Source organism: Cucurbita maxima, unplaced genomic scaffold (assembly GCF_002738345.1).
Source record: "Cucurbita maxima cultivar Rimu unplaced genomic scaffold, Cmax_1.0 Cma_Scf00006, whole genome shotgun sequence".
NCBI classification, from domain to species: domain Eukaryota; kingdom Viridiplantae; phylum Streptophyta; class Magnoliopsida; order Cucurbitales; family Cucurbitaceae; genus Cucurbita; species Cucurbita maxima.
In genome coordinates, this window is record NW_019272022.1 from 2,511,883 (window position 1) to 2,533,455 (window position 21,573).

General features: G+C 36.5%; 4 protein-coding genes across 8 annotated transcripts; 1 reads left to right on the top strand and 3 right to left on the bottom strand.

The window, feature by feature from the left end:
• Positions 1–644: 644 nt before the first annotated feature.
• On the bottom strand, positions 645–2,825 carry LOC111480472 (E3 ubiquitin-protein ligase RMA3-like). The gene is made up of 2 exons (XM_023125531.1): positions 2,699–2,825; positions 645–1,591 (listed from the first exon to the last, which is right to left on the bottom strand). The coding sequence occupies exon 2, from the start codon at positions 1,573–1,575 to the stop codon at positions 793–795; it is 783 nt and encodes a 260-aa protein (XP_022981299.1). The 5' UTR covers positions 1,576–1,591; positions 2,699–2,825; the 3' UTR covers positions 645–792.
• A 2,709-nt stretch (positions 2,826–5,534) lies between these two features.
• Positions 5,535–6,283, bottom strand: LOC111480474 (translation initiation factor IF-1, chloroplastic-like). Its single transcript, XM_023125533.1, has one exon. It carries the CDS (start codon positions 6,203–6,205, stop codon positions 5,777–5,779), a length of 429 nt encoding a protein of 142 aa, XP_022981301.1. The 5' UTR covers positions 6,206–6,283; the 3' UTR covers positions 5,535–5,776.
• Positions 6,284–6,677: 394 nt separating this feature from the next.
• LOC111480464 (probable ubiquitin-conjugating enzyme E2 25) lies at positions 6,678–11,256 on the bottom strand. The gene is made up of 8 exons (XM_023125517.1): positions 11,041–11,256; positions 10,833–10,935; positions 9,677–9,817; positions 8,171–9,271; positions 8,027–8,090; positions 7,771–7,910; positions 7,380–7,691; positions 6,678–7,288 (listed from the first exon to the last, which is right to left on the bottom strand). The coding sequence occupies exons 1-8, from the start codon at positions 11,079–11,081 to the stop codon at positions 7,025–7,027; spliced, it is 2,166 nt and encodes a 721-aa protein (XP_022981285.1). The 5' UTR covers positions 11,082–11,256; the 3' UTR covers positions 6,678–7,024.
• Positions 11,257–14,467: 3,211 nt separating this feature from the next.
• On the top strand, positions 14,468–21,324 carry LOC111480751 (protein SPA1-RELATED 3-like). Of its 5 annotated transcripts, XR_002717920.1 has the most exons (9): positions 14,468–15,893; positions 15,988–16,145; positions 17,003–17,954; positions 18,031–18,198; positions 18,307–18,618; positions 19,580–19,608; positions 19,659–19,771; positions 19,961–20,020; positions 20,857–20,880. XR_002717920.1 is itself a non-coding variant. In XM_023125912.1 (8 exons), exons 2-8 carry the CDS (start codon positions 15,174–15,176, stop codon positions 21,040–21,042), a joined length of 2,556 nt encoding a protein of 851 aa, XP_022981680.1. In that variant the 5' UTR covers positions 14,470–14,868; positions 14,993–15,173; the 3' UTR covers positions 21,043–21,324. The 5 variants fall into 5 exon arrangements, 4 of the variants coding, with proteins under 4 accessions (XP_022981682.1, XP_022981680.1, XP_022981679.1 ...); XM_023125912.1 differs by lacking the exons at positions 19,580–19,608; positions 19,659–19,771 and having other exon boundaries at positions 14,470–14,868; positions 14,993–15,893; positions 20,857–21,324; XM_023125911.1 differs by lacking the exons at positions 19,580–19,608; positions 19,659–19,771 and having other exon boundaries at positions 14,470–15,893; positions 20,857–21,324.
• The last annotated feature ends 249 nt before the right edge of the window (positions 21,325–21,573 follow it).

Consider the following 21,573-nt stretch of genomic DNA (forward strand, 5'->3'; position numbering starts at 1 on the left):
ACTGTTGATATTGCTGTGACCGTCGATGTTGTGGAAATTTTGTTGACTACACTGATTGAGTTCATCCAACGGTGGATAATAAGCCGCGTACCTTATGGATTACTGTTAAAGAGAATTGGAAGTTACGCTTTAAATTTTTTACTGAGGTGGGTCAGTGGAAACTTTTTGTGGGGTCAATTTTTAAATATATTCTTACCTTTTGTTGTAATTCAATAAAAGAATGTAACTTACAAACTCAAATTCATAATATTTATGTATTCAAAGCCTCTTTAAGAGTATGAACCACTCTCATACTCCAAAAGCTCAAAGGTAGACATAGGTATTTTGCTCAAATGATTAACATGGGAGGTTTTGCTAGAATAGGCAATAATGAGATCATTATGTTAGAAAATGATACAGAAAAGACTAGTGACATAAGCTAACTTGAGGAAAGCTCAAGTCAAGAGACAAACGAGGTAAATTTAAGCTCTCAAACGAGCTAGGACAAAGTACAGGCTATCAATGGCATATAGCCAATAGGGGATTTATAAGGTGTTCGGTATACCCAAAAGCAAAATTAAGAATGAAAACTGAATCATATAACTAGACTTCTGGGGTGAGAAAAACAGGGTTAGTGTTATAAACAAGCAATCCACACAACCACCAAAAGAAACTACTAAATAATGTGATATTAGCTGAGCCTTCTGTACATATCGATGATTTCTCACCGTAAAAATCATCTAGCAAAATTCTAGCTGTGCTTGTCTTTATATCATATGATGCTTCTCCATACAAGAAACATCTATGCCCAGTTCAAAACAACAGAAGACAGATGATAAAGCAGCAAAATAGAAAGATGGAAACTCTATTCAGAGACTTATCAAGCTGCATTTCCTGTCTTCTCATTCTGGTGCCAATATTCCCTGCGACCGAGTGATTGTAAGGCGGGTAAGGCAACAAGTTCCCATCTGCACTACCGAAAATTCTTGTGTAAACCGTTTCTCCTATCAACCCAATCGTCGGGTTTAGCAGACTTGTTACCATGGCATTGCCGAGATAAGATGGTGCGTATGGGGCAAAGTTACCATATGCCTGAGGGAAATATTGTTGGTGATAGATCCGGTGCAATGGCGAGCGGATATAATTTGGATGAAGTTCCTCACTAGGATGCAATGCAGAGGCTGCATTAGAATGGGGCGGAGTGTTCATGGACGGTGGTGGCCTTCGAGGTATGGTTATACCCAAATGAGACTTCTTGGATTCAGAATCTGAATTCGACATGCCACGGCCATAGAGGGGAACCAAAGAGGAGAGAGTGATGCTAGCCTTACAAACAGGGCAGTTGTGTGTGTTTTCGGTTTCGTTGCTGGAGATTTGTACATGAAACCATTTGTAAATGCAGGGCCAGCAGAAGAGGTGACCACAGAGGGTGACAACAGGGTCAGCTGCAGAGTCCAAGCAAATGTTGCAATCGAAGCAACCATTTGCATCTTCGGATACAGTTGACTGGGCTGACATAGATTTCCAGTTTTGCTTAAGAGAGACATCATGTTCAGACTCTAAGTAAGCCTCAGATGCAGAATAGGTTTGATCCATGGAAATAGTAAAAGTTCTGTTTATAAAAAAGATAAATTGGGACGATGAGATCCTAGAAAAATGAGTAAACTAGAGAGTAAAATCAGCTGCACACGCACACACAGGGCAAGATTCTCAACAGGTAATTCAATCAGGAGATGAATTAGCCAAAGTCCAAAAGAAATCAAATATTCAACAATCAACAAAAGGTGTCCAAAAGAAATCAAATATTCAACAATCAACAAAAGGTAATCGATGTGTACAATTACTAAACCACGGGATATTTAAGATATAACTAAGCAACAACATATTGAATAAAAAAATCAAGTTCCAAGACTGTCCACAACCAACCAACGGATTGTTAACAACAAAAGATGGAAATTGATATCAAAAGTACAGAGGCCGATCAATAGACACAATGACTGGAATCAATGTATAATGTTGACGCCATTTGGAAAGTTGTCTTAGAAAAGCTCAACCAATAAATGTGGATAGAAAACATCCAAAAATGGGCTCCCACAAAACAGAATCGTGGATCAGAACGCCCTCTATTTAAGGAAAGAGACAAAAATGATACATTCTTGTAGGCAAAAGATAAGAACCACATAAGCTAGCAAACCAATTGCGGAGCAAAAAATGAAAAATTCCGAACAAATAACAATCAGTCATCGAATTAATGTCTCAAAATATTGAAGAACGGAGAAAAACGTGGATGCTAATAGGAACCAAGTCCTTTAGAAATCATCTCAAAACCCCAAATCATATGGAAACCTCGAAGTTGAAAATCTCTGGGGAAAAATTAGGCCAAAAAAACCAAACGCCACAAACATACAAATTCTCCATAAAATCATGCACTTCAGATCAAAAGGCGGCCCGTAGAAGACCATTTTCCGATCAAAACTGTAAAGAATCCATCACCGCCCAAGGTCGAATCACATCGAAAGAATAAAAGGGCAGTTGAAACTGAAGCCAAACGAATTCACCAAACGCCCAACAACGGACAGATTAATATTCAACATTCGATTCCTTAAAATAGGAACAAAAATCCATACATTGAAACAAAACCTTAATACAATTCAAACGAAGAACGAAGGCGAAAGCAAGATTAAGAAATTAGAAACATCCAAACATTAAAAACACTCACCGTTAAATAAAAATCCGAAAGGTTTCAATCAACAACCACCAACGGGAATCAAAAAAAAAATGTCGACACAGAGAATTCAAGAACAACACTTGACAATTCTAGCGCGATAGAGACCTAGGAAGGGAAAACGAAGGGAGTTATATAGAAAGATATTAATTGCGAGTGTACTTCACGAAGGATAGAAGCGCGTTGTAAATCGGTGGTTTTTACGACCATGTCGGCGCGTCTGGTTTTAACCTGAGTCAGCCTATTAAATTTAATTTTTAAAAGACTCTAGGCGGTCCATGGTGGAAAAAACTAACTGCGCGAATAAGGCGGCTTTGGTGGCACGTGCGAAGCCCAAACAAATTTACAAGTTTACATTCGCAATTACCATAAAAACCCTTCCTTCAATTGGGACTTGCGCAATTACCATTAAACCCTCCCTTCAATTGGGAAATAGCCTCGCTGGAGGTTGTTGATTGGTTGAAGAACGTGTGGACGAGAATCCACCGAAATCTGAAGCTTCGGTTCCAAATATACCCTCCCCGAAATCCATTGCGATTTTGTTTTATTTATTTATTTTATTTGGAATTTGATAATCGTACTTTTTAAATTAAATATTCAATAATTTTTTTTCTACCTCAATAAAGATAGAATAATACATTTATATATTCATTTATTTATGTAAACAAAAAATATTGATAGTGATAAAATAGCCCATGGAATAATTTACTGTCATTGGTTTTGGCGTAGAAACAAACAAAAATGAATGTAAATTTCAAAATTGTTAATAATGGCTGTCAAATACTATAAAACTTACAAAAATATATTTTCGGAAATAAATCAAATACCTGCTAAATCAATTTTAATTTTAAACTTTAAATGACATGAATAAATATTATAATTAATATAGTATTAAAACTAAAATGGATTTTTTTTTTTAATTGATTTTGTAGTGAACTAGTTATAATTTAAAATATATATATTTATTTAGATTGTATCAATTAAAGTGTTCAACAAATAATTGTAGTGTATAATTTAAATTTAAATTAATAATTATACCAATTAGTTCATTAATTTAAATATTTGTTAGATTTTTTTTTAAATGATAGACTAAAATATAAAATTTCCATGATTGAGAAATTAACGTAAATAAATTTCATTTTTCTGGAAACTTCTAAAACTGGGATTCTTCAAATAGAATCCCCTTCCGGCGGCTGAAATAAATAATAAATTAATTAAAAAAGAAAAATCGTTTTTCAGCCCACACAAAGTTGGTGGCCTCAGGGATGACGGTGGCTTTTGCTGTGTGGATAAGATGACATGTCATCATTTAAACTCGATCGTATATATATAATTTTCAAATAAAATTTTAAGTTCGTGTTAAAACAAGTATAATTTGTAAAGAGGTTGACGTGAAATAATTTGAGCACTAGGATAGAATCGAGGTGTACAACCTAATATCCTAAAGAGAAAGAGGTGCATCGAGTTGAGACACAATCTTTACATACAAAATTTCCATTGATTCCCATGCAAGAACTACATAACCATGATGCTAGAGTTTACGAACTTGATAAACATAAAAATATGCATACGATATTTTAATCAGGTTGAGGCGGACTTAGGTTGACTCTAACCCTAAATATATTATAGTTGATACAATGTAGCAATACATTAACCTCAATCAATATTATCAAAGCTCATGACTTGTATTTTTGGAAGAAAAGACTAATTGTAACAACTTAAACCTACCGCTAGTAGATATTGTCCTCTTTGGCACTCATTCCCCTCTCCAATCGAGATGGGGTGGATTTTGAGATCCCATGTAACGGCCCATATCCACCGCTAACAGATATTGTCCTCTTTGGGCTTCCCCTTTCGGACTTCCCCTAAAGACTTTAAAACGCGTCTGTTAGGAAAAGGCCCATATCCAACGTCCTCGCTAACACTCTTTCCTTCCTCCAATCGATGTGGGACCGCCCCCAAATCCACCCTCCTTTGGGGTCCAGCGTCCTTACTGGCACACCGCCTCGTGTCTACCCCCTTCGAGGAACAACGAGAAGGCTGACATATCGTTCGGTGTCTGGCTCTGATACCATTTGTAACTGCCCAGATTCACCGCTAGCAGATATTGTCGTCTTTGGGCTTTCTCTTTCGGGCTTCCCCTCAAGGCTTTAAAACGCATCTGCTAGGGAAAGATTTCCACACCCTTATAAATAGTGGTTTGTTCTCCTCAACCAATGTGAGACATCACATTCCACTCGGTTAAAGAGGGGAACGAAGCATTCCTTATAAAGATGTGGAAACCTTTCTCTAGTAGAGGCGTTTTAAAAAATCTTGAGGGAAAATCCAAAAAAGAAAACCTAGAAAATATGACCCAATTCTTTATGGTTTTACCCCCTCAAAAGTGAAGTATGAGTTCCGAGAGATTAACTACAAATCATACATAAGGCAAAAGGGTTTATACAGATGATGTAGCCCAAGGGATTGCTAATACAAAATTATGAGCTTTGGGTTTTGGAGAATGAATGTACAAGAAAACAACAACTTCTCTATGGTTGCCTTGAAAAGGATAAACAGTTATCAAAGGACATCTAAAAGCTATCCTTTTTTCTAAGGTATTTAAGAAACCTTTGAGGAAGATAACAGGTTTATCAAAGGAAATTAAGAACCTTCGAAGAGGGGGGCAACAGCAAAACAAGAAATCTGAGTATTGCTTAGTTCAGAGCTGCAGACGATTTGAAGCAAAATGAAAAGAGTATGGCCTTTTCTTCTCAATTATCAGTTATCATCTCCAAAGAACTACACTAAGAGTACTTGATTTCATCTTAGGAACACAAGTGCTATTGATTTCTGAAAATATGCAAGTTTTTTCACATTCCCTAAGCACAAAAGAATCGCCAAATTCTCCTGTTTCTTCAGTTCAAAACAATCACAAGACAATGCATAAATCATAGAGATTCAAAGAGCAAAACTAAATACATGTTTGTCATTTTACATTCTAAAGAAGATCAAAAAGAGGGATAAATTTACACTATTTCACGAAATCAACACATTCCAGAAAAAGTGAAGGAAAACACTATCCAAAACTAGAATTCATGAAGATGGATCCTTAGTACTTCGATGTCTATAGACAATACGGCCTTTAGTAGAATCATAACGGCTAACTTCAACCCTAACCCTATCGCCAGGCAAAATACGCACGAAATTCTTCCGAATCTTACCCGAGATGTAGCCAAGAATTAGGTCTTCATTGTCCAATTGAACTCTGAACATTCCGTTGGGAAGAGATTCGATAACCGAGCCTTCGTGACTGAATTTCTGCTCTGAACTCTCGCTTTTTGGAGATTTCGCCATTGGAGCGAAACTCGCCGGACCATGGGAAGGGTTGTGGAGGAATTGAGAACTCGGAAAGGGGATTGAGACGACCGAGAGATGCGATTTGGTGGTCGGAAAAAGGGAAGTATACGGTGGCCGGCATTGGAATTGAAGGAGAGGGAATTGGAGGAGATTTGTGCTCGACATTTTTGCACCACCTTCAGTTTTCTGGATTTTGGCCGACGAAGAGATTAGATGGGTAAGGGGATAGGCCTACGCTAATTCTTTGTCTTCGACCCTTTTTTTTTTTTTTTTTCACAACTTGACTTAAACTTGGGCTTCAAGTGGGCTGAGCTCAGCCCAACAAGAAAATACAGTGGGCTTTTTTTAGATAAAATTATTTGGGCTTGGTGTAGGCCCAGTAATATTTTTTCGTATTTATAAAATATTTAGTAATATGTTCAATTATTTGATTTTAGTTTTTTTATTATTTATATTAATTCATAACTCATTGAAAGGGAAAGACAACATCCTCCCCTGCCTATAGAAGCTAGTTTGTCCTCAATCTTGACTAAATAGTCAAAACGAGAAGGGTAATTCAACTGATTAAAGCATTACACAACCGTACGCTCGACTAAATAGTATGAATGACCCAATTTAAATATAATTCAATTAATGCGTACAGATCATGAATTCAAATCTCTAGAAACTGAAAAGAAAATTATCGGGTTTGTGGAAATCAAAGACGTGATACCATTATCATAACCTATTGAAAGGGAAAGATATTATCCTCCGGTGCATGTAGGAGCTATGTACAAGAGCTCATATGTGTTCATTATGAAGGAACTATAGACATGGCAGCATGCATGCTCTATTACGATTGATATCTAAACTATGAACTATTCTAGACAATTATGAATCCAGTCAAGTTCGTTTTGGTTAGATGTTTACGTGTCCTAAATCGATCCCAAAACCAACTCTTTGGCACCATCACCTTCTAAACTTTCTAATTGAGCTTTACCATGCCTACCAAGTCGATGGCGTTTGCCGTGGCATGAACTTCTCGCAGTCACTGACCCCGATTTTTTTAAGTTCAACAACAAGCATACTCAAAAGTTTGCTCAGGGAATGTCGAAAATGGCTCGAGCAGCTCTTGTCGCCCACGTCCAGATCTTGAACCCCTCCTTTAACTAGAGATCCCACCTCAGCACCATCTGTATATGCCTTACATGCCACCAGGATATCATGACCCCTTTTGAAGAAATGTCCCCTAACAAAGTCCTCAAAATGCTACAACACAATATGCATGAACATATTCAACTAAGCAATAAGCACCAAAATTTGATGCTCTATCTACATGAAAAGAAGTCTAGAACCATACCTTTGGTGGCCTCCTGATGTTATACACCATGGTTTTAATCGACAGAAGAAACGTGTCCTCGTTATACCGTTGAGACTTATCCTCGCCCATAGCGGATCCATTTTGATACTCATATCCAGGCTCATTAAAGTATGGCTTGGTATTCAAGATCAATCCTTGGATAGACACAAGAACCTGAAGCATCGTCGACATGCCCGGAAGCCACTTCTCATTTCCTCTGCCATCCCAGGTGTTGAGCAGACTAAGACATACTTTCCCACAGTTATACAAATTCGGGTTAAGTCGAAGACCTCCAGAATGGTAATGGACTTTCTGTGTTTAAGAGACCATTATGTCTATCAGAAACATAACCACAGGGTAGTAATGACTACAAAAGAATAAAGAAACATACCGGTGGTGCATCCGGATAGTTGGTGGGGAAAAATATATCAAAGAAAAACAAGCCATCATGGTATGGTGTACCCTGAGCTCCAATGATGACAGCCCTCATAAGATCCATTCTTGACTCATAGACCCTAACAAATATAGTTTCTGTTGAACAAATTCAGAAAGAACAAAGTGCTGTTTCTTCAGTTTATTGCTATATATATAATGTCTAACATGAATGTAGAATATGTTCAAAAGAGAGGAAAAGAAGGGAAATCTACCAGGTAAATCCTTCTCCAGGATCTTCCATTCCTCCTGAACTTTCTTTGTCCATTTCTTGGGTTCCTGGCAAAAGGAGAAGGTAAGAGCTTCTAAATTAAATAAAAGTAATGATACACAAAAGATTGATTCTTCAAGATTTATACCTGTTTCATGCTAAAACCATTGCTTGAATAGTAATGGTCAGAATGATCATTAACAGTATCAAATTGTTTAAAGCTCTCGAAGTTCGCCAAGATAGCATCTAAGTTTTCGGGTGGGATCGATACACTTGTCGAGTTGTCTGGAGCAATGTTTGTAAAATGTTGGGTGGAACCCTGAGTCCATGGCATATCTACAGCTTCTCCAAGTGTAGGAGGAACGCCAAGAGGATAAAATGGAAGACCTGAAGCCGTATGAGTGGCAAAAAATGGGTCCTTGGCTTTCATTTTGGCATATTCTGGCCCATATGGTATGAATTGTCCTGGTTGCATATTCTTAACGACCTCCATATGGCCAGGGAAATTTGAATGATGGGGCATCTTATGTATACCAGCTTGCTTCTTTACACTGTCAGGTGTAGCAGATGTCTCACCTCCATTATGGAGCTTCATTGCATCCGGTTGGTTAAAAGAACTATTATTTGAACCATATTGCTTCTTTTTACACTTTAAATGATCTGACCACCACGGTTTCGCTGCGTGAGTACCGAGTAAAGAATTTACGTGACCGACCTCATAAGGTGAAACTGATTTGTCCCTGTATTGGGATGCAGTTGATTTCATATTTGGTTGAATATCTTGTGAAGAAAATGAAGGAAAAGGCTCAAAACCTTCATGAAGATGACTCAGAACATCAATATCAGCCGGCAAGCTTAGGCTATTTGCTAAAGCTGCCTTCAACTTCAACAGAGCAGATGCTCTTCCTAGCTGATTAACAGCATCTGGTTTGATTTGGGGTTCTGCTAATAATGAACTAGTTTCAATGTTTGTCTGGTTTCCCTTTTGAACATGAGGAAGCCAAGGTATGGGAACTTCAATATCAGTAGGAATATCCATATGATCAAAATGAGCTTGTAGAGCTGAATATGCATCCACATCCATGACCTCATCAAAAGGAATCCACTCGTCGTCTTCAGCCGATGACTCGGAGCAATAATTGTCTAGATCAATGAAGTTATGTGATGCTGAGGGTAAGTTAGATCCATCTTTGTTTGTACTCTCTACGACTTCCACATCTGGAATAAATGAACAGCTAGACGACGTTTTCTGGACAGAAGAGCTTTAGCTATAATTATGAATCATTGAAAGAGAATAGGCAAGTATACTAAGATTGCTTCACTTACAACAATGAACTCTTTAATGAATGTTTATGTCCGCTTTGGCCCGTTACGTTTCACCATCAGCCTCACGGTTTTAAAACGCGCCTGCTAGGGAGAGGATTCCACACCCTAATAAGGAATGCTTCGTTCCCCTCTCCAATCGATGTGGGATCTCACAGTTTAGATATTGGCTCCTTTGCTAGTTAATCCTAAAGTATGCAAGGATGCCTTATTCTCTCATTTCTTTGTAATCATCTCAAAGTAAATCATATGTCCTATGTTTCCAAAAGGAAAAAGATCTATGTGAAAGAAGACACCAATCAAGCAATGAACAAATACTTTGATAACAAACCTTCAATTGATGATCACTATGGTGATATAAACCCTTTCCTTTGTTATTTGTGTCAAAATTGTCCTGAAGAAACATGGCCATATCCGCATCAGAAGCTTCATCGTCATCAAGATCAATCACCTCAACATTAACTGAAATAATCTGGAGTGGGTCGGGGTGGCAGGAAAAGAAAGACGTCGTAAGCATCGTAAGAATACACAAGTTATACTTAATTATAGATGTTTAATCCATTGCAGGACATGCCTTCTTCCAGCATAGCTGCACCAATAAACGTACAAACAACAAAAGGGGGTCGGAAGCATCAGAAGAACACACAAGTTATACTTAATTATAGATAAGAATCCCAACGCTGTGGGATGGAACCATAAAAACCTAAAGCTTAGTTTATAAAAACACATGAGATCCCACATCGGTTAGAGAAGGGAACGAAACATTCCTTATAAGGGTGTGGAAACCTCTCCCGTTTTAAAAACCTTGAGGGAAAACCCAAAAGAAAAAACCTAAAGAGGACAATATTTGCTACCAATGGGTTTGAGATGTTACAAAGACTGCTTACAGATGAAAGACGATACCATTGCTCAATCACATGAAGCTATTGATTTTAGCGCTACTCACTGAACTGACACACACTTTAGGCTTCACTACTGTCACTCAATCATCATATGGTCAATCTTTCCCTTATTGAAAAGTTCTAATTCAGATGCATCTATGATAATACAACACTAAAAATGTTCCTCTCTGTGCCAGCAAGTAAACAGGCCATGCTATAAACATCCAGTAAAGAAAAATCAAATGGTGAAAATATGAGAGTTAACAAGAACAGCAACAAGATCACTCCATTGATAGCTCTCATTTCACCAAAACAACAATGAAAAAGGCTTTTAAAAGTATTCATTCGCTAAAAACAACAGCCTTCAGGCACAGAACACGATCGTAATTCTCATAATTCCAAAAAAAGAGTTCATGAACAAAAAACAAAAACAAAACAATACCCAATTCGTAAATTTCAATCATCCGCAGTGGGTCAGTCTCAAAAAAAATCATACCCACATGAAAAACGTCGTACTCAACAATCAAACCATGAACATCGATTGATATCAAACTAATCAACGAAGAAAAAAACAATAACATAACAATAGAGAGACGAAGAATCTACCCCTTTGTCTTTAAGCATTTTGGGAGGCTGTTTGATGATCGACGAGGCCCCTAAAACCTGGGGTTTCATAAACCCAGAACTGGAAACAGATAGCTCTTGTTCCCTGATGTAATAGCGCGAACAACAACCAACAATCGGATTAATTAGAGATGAATAGGAAGAGAGAATAAATAGAATCCTACAAAATCAAGAAAGAACAAAGGGCGACTTGGAATTCTGAAACGAATTGCTGGACAATGGCGGCTCCATTTTGATGATCGGCTTCGGCTAAAAGGGAAGAAAAAGGCAGACGAAGAAGCTTGGCTCTCCTGAAGCAGTGAGATGAAAATGGCGGCTTGCCTCGATAAATGGGTTAACAGTTTGATTGTCCCCTTCGACGACGATTTGTGACTGGATGGCCACAAAGCGACTCACACAGAGCAAGAAAAATAGAATCTTTATCAAGCTAATTGTGGAAACAATGGCATGAGTCATGACCCACCCTCTCTTTTTTTTCTTTTTCTTTTTTCACACCTTTTAATTTTATTTTTTTACACTATTTAATTTTAAATAATTAATTTTTTTTCTTAATAATTATTTTCAGATAATATAATTATGCCAACTTGTAATTATTAAATTAAATAATTAATTATATAGGTTATATTTCAAAAACTAAAATTGAGTAATTTTTTTTAAAAATAATATATATTGTGTAAGATAAAAAAAGAACAAATTATATAACATGTATAGAATAATTGTTACCATAGAATATTTTATTAACCTTTAATTAATGAAATTTCTTTATTACTAATTATAAATTTAAGTTTAAATTGTGATTATTAATCATTGAAGTGATCAGAATTAATTCCCATAAATAATTAATTTTGATTATTGAAAATTAATTAATGTTTATTAACTAATTAACTCTAGTTCAGATATTCTAAACTATTAATTTAAAGTTTTAGTAAACTTAATTGGTTCGTTTACAAATATATCATCTAATATATTGTGTTTTTATATATTATTTTTTCACCTCACTTAATATTAAATTCATCCCAAAATAATATAATATCGTTTTAATATCAAATTTAAATGTAACGAAATATTGTCCTCTTTGGACTTTCTCTTTCAGACTTCTCCTCAAGGCTTTAAAACGCGTTTGTTAGTGGAAGGTTTTCACACCCTTATAAGGGATGTTTGTTCTTCTCTCCAATCAATATGGGACATAACAATAGCCTAAAAATGACAATATCTAATAGTGGTGGATATGGGTCGTTACAAATGGTATCAGAGCCAGACACTGGACAATGTGTCAGCCTTCTCACTGTTCCCTGAAGGGGGTAGACACGAGGCGATATGCTAGTAAGGACACTGGGCCCCGAAGGGAGATAGATTTAGAGGCAGTCCCACATCAATTGGAGAAAGGAATGGGTGTCATCGAGGACGTTGGGCTCCAAAGGGAGGTGGATTGTGATGTCTCACATTGGGGAGGAGAACAAAACACCTCTTATAAACGTGTGGAAACCTTCCCCTAAGACGCGTTTTAAAGTCTTGAGAGGAAACTCGAAAGGAAAAGCTTAAAGAAAATAATATCTGCTAGCACTGAATTTAAGTCGTTACACTAAATTAATTAATTAGAGCATACAAAATAATTAACGTAGTTGATTTTAAGATAATGAAACTTATATTTAATGCATACTATGGTCCAAATAATTATGAAAAAAATTTCAATTTATTTTAATTTGTGGATTTACATTAATTATAAACTAACTTAGTCAATGCTATCATGTGAACTCTCCTGTTTTTTTGTTTTAATTTATAATTTACATTAATTACAAAATAATGTAGCCTATGCTTCCAACAATTAGAATTTTTTTTATATTATTATTTTATTGTTTATTTAATTTCTTAATTACATTAATAACAAAATAAGTTGGATCTACTAAACAAAAATTAATTGAATTTATTTGATCCAATGCATCTAAAAATTCCAATTTTTTTTTAAAAAAAATCATAAACCCAATTAATAGTTTATTAATATTTAATTTTATTTTCACTCACCTATTTCCTTAGACTATACTCAATATAAAATTTGATAATCGAGTAGGCTTAAATTTATGATTAAATTACTAAAAAAAAAAATTATATTATTTAGTTTTGTCTCCATATTTGTCCACACCTAAATTTTAAAACATTATATCAATTAAATTTTGAAACAAATTTGTTTTAATCTTTTATGGTAACGGTTAAGATTCACCCAGATATTGTCTCTTTGGACTTTTCCTTTCCGCCACACCGTTGTAAATGATGTTTTGTTATCCTCTCAGCCAACGTAGAATCCATACCCTTCTAGGCATAGTTTATGTGATGTCGCATAAGGGAAAGTCTAAAGAGGACAATATCTAGTGATAAACTTGGGTGGTTACATTTAGATTTGAAATTATAACTTATCCATTAAAATGATGGAAGAAAATTGACAATGTGGATACATGATATTATTCGTGTAAAATCACATGTATACATTTAATATAATATGCTTTTCAAATATTAATTTGAGTCCTAGAATATTACTAATAAAAAAAAATTAATAATTTTTTTAACGATTCTAAAATTTAGAGGTTAAAATAAAGTTTTTGAAGTTTAAGAACATAATTAAATATTACTGTCAAAGTGTAGAGAGTTAATTTGTTTTTGGTACAATATTACAAATATTAAAATGCATTAGTTAATAATTACTATGTCATACACGCCAATTAAATATTAAGGTGAGTTCAATCTTTTTATTTTGCATAATAAATACGATAACATAAAATTTAATTTAAGATTTAATATATCAATTAAAATTTAAAATGTGTAAATGGGGACTAGACATAAAATTAAAATTTTATAAACTTAATTAACATGTTTTCAAATTTATTGAAACACAATTGAAAGATTGAGAAATTACCTATCATTGTTCTTAAATTTTTTTACCTATGAAATTAAAAGTTTATAGGCTAAAATTATAATTCAAACTTTTCTGTAATGCGTTTTAAAGCTTTGAGAGGAATTTCGAAAAGAAAACCCAAATAGGATCATAAAATAAATATAATCCAACTTAATTCGTGTGAGTTTATTGCTCCGGTTATGAACGCATTTCTTTATTCACATTTTCTAAAATATGCCGCACCATCAATGTCTCTCTACCACAAGAGTGGTATTGCGACATGCAAATTTGATTCCTATAAAATATTTAAATACACAAAATTGGATGGGAAAATGATTTAATATATCACCAAACTAATATTCTGATATAAAGAAAAAAAAATAAATCTATTTATTTGGGGTTACCTTAGTTTTTTTTTTTATAAATATTATTTTAATAACTTTCAAATAAAAGATACTGTTTTCCGTACAATATAAATAAAATTTCAGAGACCAAATGGCAATTGAGAACCTCCGATATGGGGGCATGTGACAAATCATTGACCAAAGTAAAAAATTAATTAAATTTAATTTAATGGTTTCCATCATCTTTACACATTAAAATAATAATTATTTACTAAACGTGGAAGTTTGAAAATTTAATCTTTTTTAAATAATCAAAATGGCCCACCGAATTGTACTTGATTATATTTTTTATTGAGTAACTTGAGGCCATGGTTGTGCCACGTACAGGAATAAAGCAATGGATAATGAAGATCATCGGCCTGCAAAAAGCCCAAAAAAATTGGTGGGAAATTTGAGAAAAAGCGCTTCTCAGTTTCAGAGGGAGCAAAATGGGAGATGGAAAATAACTGGGAATTTTGTTTTTGATTATTTTATAGTCTGCATTATAAACGGTCCGTGTTTTTTGTGGGAAGATTGTGTGTGCTTTTTTTCTTTCTTTAGTGAAAAAATACAGATATTTTGTGAGGTGGTGGTGATTTTGAGTGTGGGGTGCAAACTAAAGCATCGGGTTTCTTTGGTGGAATGAATGAGTGCTCTTGCGGCTCGGGAATTGCCTCGCAGGAACTGAATTCTACTCTTTCATGGTGATTTTTGTGGCCATCATGTTGTTTTTAGATTCTTTCTCAAGGTGGGTTTGATTCCTTTTCCTTTTATTTCCCCTCTTTTGTTGGGAATTTTCTATTCTTTCAAAAGGGTTGCTTGTTTTTGGGTTGAGTTTGCTGGTTACCATTGTTTGTGACATGTTTGCTTAGGTGAACGAGGGGTTCTACAGCGTTTCTTCTTGTTTTGACTCGTTTTGCCTTTTGTGGGTTGTTGTATGTGTACAAGGTTTTGAACTCTGAGCTCGTTCGTGTGTGAGGGGTAGATATAAAGAGTGATGATGGTAGATGACAGGGTCTGTGATAGTAGTGGAGGAATGTTTCAAGCGCTTGGATGTGTGTGTATTTGTTTATATGGAGCTTTAAGTGGATAACAATGGAGGCATCATTTGATCACCTTAGGAACCAGGATGATTTATCTGGGGTTTGTGAGGAAGATATACTAGCTGACCCTTATGTGCCTTCTCTTAAATGGAGTGATATTAGCTTGAGGCAATGGTTGGATAAGCCAGAAAGATCTGTGGATGCTTTAGAGTGCCTTCATATATTTAGCCAAATAGTGGAGATTGTTAACATTGCTCATGCTCAAGGCATTGTTGTTCACAATGTGCGTCCTTCATGCTTTGTTATGTCCTCTTTCAACCATGTAACCTTTATTGAGTCGGCATCGTGTTCAGATTCTGGCTCTGATTCTCTTGAGGATGGCCTCAATAGTCAAACTGTAGAGGTTATAAAAGCATCTTCTCCCTTTCCAAGCAGTCTTGGAAGTGAGGGTTTTCGATCTATTATGACCCCGATAAATGCTTTGTCAGAAACTAGTTGTATGCAGTCGAGTTCAGTGTATGCAGCTCTAATATCATTGAATGAAGGGTCTGGAGAATGTAGAAAAAAGGATGGACGACATGTGGAAGAAGCTGAAGATAAGATGCAATCGTTTCCAATGAAACAGATATTAGCCATGGAAACTACTTGGTACTCTAGCCCGGAAGAGGCGTCTGGTGGTCCAAGTTCCAGTGCTTCAGATATCTACCGGTTAGGCGTTCTTCTTTTTGAGGTTAGTAGTGCAAGTTCTATAATTGACCAATAACACTTCCTTTTTTTTTAGTTTAACATATAAGCTTGTCTGATAATGACACTTTGTGACCCAGTTATTCTGCTCCTTCAGCTCGAGAGAAGAAAAGAGTAGAACTATGTCGAGCTTGAGGCATAGAGTGCTTCCTCCTCAATTGCTGTTGAAGTGGCCAAAAGAAGCTTCATTTTGCTTATGGTTACTGCATCCCGAGCCAAGTAATCGACCTAAGCTAAGGTGAATCTTCCTTTCATTGTGGACTTCCTTGTTTAAAAATCTTTGCATAAGCTGTTAGTGCCTTTTGTGATTCTTTTCTTAAAAGCCAAGTTTGCATTAAATGGGCTGAAATCATTGAGTTGGAAGGAATGATTGTGTAACTACTTTGAAGCTTAACTTGTTCAATGATTTTCGACGTTTGTGCTTGTTCTTTTTTTTTTTTTTCCTGGTATGATGTCGGTGCAGTTAAATGAATTGATATTTGTTCGAACTAATCTCAGGAATACTGTTAAGTTCTTTTCCTATATCCATATAAAAATCTTTTAGCAACGTTTGAAGATGCGGGGGGTCAGGAATATGAATGTGGCTATTCCTTTAGGTTGCCTCCGTGTTTTGCGGGCTTCTTTTTTATACGCCCTTGCGCTCTTTCATTTTTCTCAACTTAGGCTTAGTTTATTCATTAAAGAAAATAATCTAAAATTAACTCGAGCAAGAAAGCGAGGGTGAGAGATTTTCAAATTAAGATTTTTTGGAGACTCATAAGCAAGAGAACGATCTAGTGCGCCATAAAATTGCAAGATAATCTAGCTATTAATTCAAACTGACTACCTGCTGAAGTTTAAGATACAAATATTTCTGTAATTTATAAATATGCTTTCTTTTTCGTATTTCCTTTGCTTAGCTAGTGACATACTGAAGTCAAGCTTATGCATCTTACGCGTTCATGATTCCGGGATTGCAGTCCTCTCTTGCCGTGTATTCTTATTTACTGCATCTTGTTTAGATATGTAATTACTTTGAGCAAAGATGTAGACTTTTCGTAGTGGATCTATTATCTATCTAGGGGATGCATTTATCATGCTTCTCTTCTTTTTCAGTGATATATTGCAGAGTGAATTTCTCAATGAGCCAAGAGATGACCTTGAAGAACGTGAAGCAGCAATCGAGCTTAGGAAAAGAATTGAAGAGCAGGAGTTACTGCTAGAATTCCTTTTGCTTATGCAACAAAGAAAGCAGGAAGCTTCTCATAAGTTGCAAGATACTATTTCTTTTCTTCGCAGTGATATCGAACAAGTTATGATGCACCAAACTAATTTTAAAAGAAAAAGTAGGTCATGTCCAGATCTAGAAAAGGACAATCATTTGCCTTTAAATCTCTCTTCAACGACTCGCGTTGAAAATACTGATTCTGCTGGCTTGGGATCAAGGAAACGATGTAGGCCAGGAATTTTGATACCCGATTTAGAAGTATGTGGTGATAATCTTGATGACAATCAAAACGAACAAGGTGTACTTTTTAAGTATTCTCGATTAATGAAGAACTTCAAGAAATTGGAGTTAGCTTATTTTTTGATGAGAGGTAGAGTAAACAAGCCATCAAGGAGGCAGTTTATTAAACACTCATCAATAAGTAGCGAAGGTAGAGGGTCCACTGTTGTGAATGAAAGAAGTTCAGTTAATAATTTGGCTTCAAAAAAGAGTTGCAATGATAATAGACAAGGTGGGTGGATAAGTCCGTTCCTGGAGGGTTTGTGCAAGTATCTATCCTTTAGCAAGTTAAAGGTCAAGGCAGACTTGAAACAAGGAGATCTATTGAATTCCTCCAATCTAGTATGTTCTCTCAGTTTTGACCGCGATGGAGAATTCTTTGCCACGGCTGGTGTTAATAGGAAAATTAAAGTGTTTGGATATGAATCAATCGTGAACGAAGACCGTGATATTCATTACCCTGTTGTTGAAATGGCTAGCAGGTCGAAACTAAGCAGTGTTTGTTGGAATCGTTACATCAAAAGTCAAATTGCTTCTAGTAATTTCGAGGGTGTAGTGCAGGTAACCGATGCCATGATTTTTATCCACCTTGGCGATTCTATTATTTGGTGGTCATATTGTTGCTTGATGTGTTTAGGTATGGGATGTCACAAGAAGTCAAGTAGTCACTGAAATGGAAGAACATGAGAGGCGCGTATGGTCCATTGACTTCTCATCGGAGGATCCAACAATATTGGCTAGCGGGAGTGATGATGGTTCAGTTAAGCTCTGGAGTATCAATCAGGCAATTCTACTTTTGCACTTGGTGGATATCAGCTTTGAAACTAAACGCACTACAGAAATGTAATTGCATGCTAACGATATTTATCTGGAATGTTTGATAATTTGTCCCTTACTTGGGTTGCTACTGCAGGGTATGAGTATCGGCACGATCAGAACAAAAGCCAATGTCTGCTGTGTACAATTCCCTGTGGATTCTGGTCGGTCCCTTGCGTTCGGTTCAGCTGATCACAAAATTTATTACTACGACATGCGGAATATTAGAGTTCCTTTGTGCACCTTCACTGGACACAGCAAAACTGTGAGTTACGTCAAGTATATAGATTCGAGCACTCTCGTTTCTGCATCAACTGATAACACCTTGAAGCTCTGGGATTTGTCCATGTGCTCGTCCCGGGTTATTGATTCTCCAGTTCATTCCTTCACGGGCCACATGAATGTAAAGGTACCATATCTAACAGTTTTGAAACGATTTTCCTGTCTGTGCTGGTAGAAACGTCAACAAATTCTCACCATACCCAGATTCATGCATTAATTATTAAGAAACAAGTGGTGTTGGCACCAATTTTTTGGGTTTCGCTCAAATGGAAGCTATATAGCGTTTGGTTTATTATAAGAAATAGAATATAGAATGAGAATCAAAAGTGGAAAGTACTTAATAGGAACACTTCTAGTTATCTTATTTGGTTTAGTTTATGGAACGGATGGTCGAATCGTTAACTTGAATGAGTTGATGTTAGTTGATCCGATGGAATGATGGCGCAGACTTTGGGTGCCTTGGAAGATGGTTGTCCCGTCATATTGTTAATAGGAAGAAAGTCTCTTGTCCTCGGATGAAGGGGGGTTTATTAGATGTGAATATATGTAACGCCTCATGCCCAAGATTCAAATTAAGACGTGAAATCTAGATTTAGCATCTCATGACCCTGATATTCCTCTGTATCCATTATGGCATGATCACGTTGTCTACTTTTTTTTAATTGCTCTAAGAATGAAAACTAGTCTCACAAACCATAGATCCTTTTAGATGGTATCAAGACAATACCTCTCCCAGTAGGATATGGTTTAGGACGAACAAAGACGGAAGTTGTGGGCATGTGACGCCCAAGTGAAGGAATGGTACATGAATGAATTGAGACTACATTCGAATGAGAGTGAATTTGGGGATAGGATGATTGAGAAAAACTGAAAAGAATTGAAGTTACTACTTATACCAATAAGGTGCACTTTTCTTTTCGATAGCTCAATTGTAGGAACTCCAAAATTAAGTGTGCTTGGTTTGGTTTGGAGTAATTTTTTATGTTGGGTGACCTCCTGAGGTTTTACAATAGTATGATATTGTTCATTTTGGGTATAAGCTCTCATGGTTTCACTGGATAGTAGATAATGGGAATCTAGTTAATTAGGAAAAAGAGGGAGGAAAGGCATCCAATTGGTGCAAAGAACATGCTGTAGCTATGGAAACGTGCCTATAATAAAGGCCAAGAGAGGGTCACGTCGCAAAAGAAGTAGCGTCTAACAAGGCGGAAGTTTTTCCCCCCTGAATGTTGAATGTTCATTGTTCCCTCTCGTGCCGTTCCAAATACAAACAAGTTTAGGGGTTACTTATATTTGTTTGTTATATCTGAAAAATGTTGTGTTGTGAACGATGCTTTCGATATATCGCGACTGTTATTTATCGTTCGTTTTTATTGACCACTCCCTTGATTGATATAAGAGCCTCTTACCCTGCAAAAAGGTACTCAAGTTGATGAATAGCTGATATCTTGTTTAAACTTCTCTTGCAGAACTTTGTGGGACTATCAGTGTCTGATGGTTACATTGCTACAGGTTCAGAGACAAATGAGGTTAGCTTTTGCCTCCATTTTTTTTGTTTATTATTGTGAGATTCATATCGGTTCTCCATTCTTTATAAGGGTGTAGAAACCCCTTCCTAGCAGACGTGTTTTAAAAATCTTGAGGGAAACCTCGAAAGGGAAAGCCCAAAGAGGACACTATCTGCTAACAGTGAACTTGAGCTGTTACAAATGGTATCAGAGCCTAACACTGAGCGGTGTGCCAGCGAGGACGCTGAGCCCCGAAGGGGGTGGATTGTGAGATCCCACATCGGTTGAAGAGGGAACATAACATTCTTTATAAAGGTGTGGAAACGTTTCCCTAGTATATGCGTTTTAAAAAGCTTGAGGGAAAGTCCAAAGAGGACACTATCTACCCGCAGTGGGTTTTGGCTGTTACAAATGGTATCAGAGTCAAACACTGGGTGGTGTGCTAGCAAGGATGTTGAGCCCTGAAGGGGGTGGATTGTGAGATCCCACATCGATTGGAGAGAGGAACGAGTGTCAGCAAGGACGTTGGGCCCCCAAAGAGGGTGAATTGTGAGATTCCACCTCGGTTGGAGAGGAGAACGAAGCATTCTTTATAAGAATATGGAAACCTCTCCCTAGTAGACGCGTTTTAATCACATCCCTTATCGTCACCAATTATTCAATCTGCATTACATCGGTTTCTTCATCATTCTGTGAGACCAAAGATAACAATCTTCATCATTCTGTGAGACCAAAGATGACTATTATAAGATGGCAACAAAATGTATATTATCTCTGTATCTTCATCTTCAATTGCTACGTTCTATCCATCATTATTCATTAGCTCTTGAAATTTGTTTCTTTATTCTCTGGATTAGGTCTTCATCTACCACAAAGCCTTTCCAATGCCAGCATTATCATACAAGTTTGAAATCGATCCTCTTTCTGGTCATGAAATGGACGCCGCTGCACAATTCATCTCGTCGGTTTGTTGGCGAGGCCAGTCATCTTCATTAGTTGCTGCAAACTCAACTGGGCATATCAAAATTCTGGAAATGGTTTAGAGAGGAGGGGCCATGTCTTAAATGCAGAAAGGTTGAGGCAGACCAGTATGTTGTATACCCAAGAAGTACACAGGTTAGATCTAAATAATTTGGCATTACAATATCATAATGGCTGTGGGCTTTTGTTTTGGAAGAGATTGGTATTGTTCATGTTTGTAGATAGAAATTCAAGAGAGTAAGAGAGATAGGGGGATTTGTGTATAAATTGAATACAAAATCGCACAAACGAGCGGAGTTTTCATATTTACTGCTTAGGAAATAGATGCCCTATCCATTGAGCTACTGGCGCTTTTTTTCCTTTCCCTCGTGTTTGGTAAGCACGGAAGGCTTTTGGGGCTTACATTCACTCACCATCTCTTTCTCCCTTTCGGTTTTACTCTCTCTCACTTGGTTTCATTTTCCCGAGAGAAAAATTATTCAACGTGGTCGCTAATGCTTTATATGCAAGTTCGAAATATTTTTGCCTCCAAATGACATTTGATACGAGCTTTAAATTCTCATATGTTGATGTATGATGTATGGTTAGTTCCA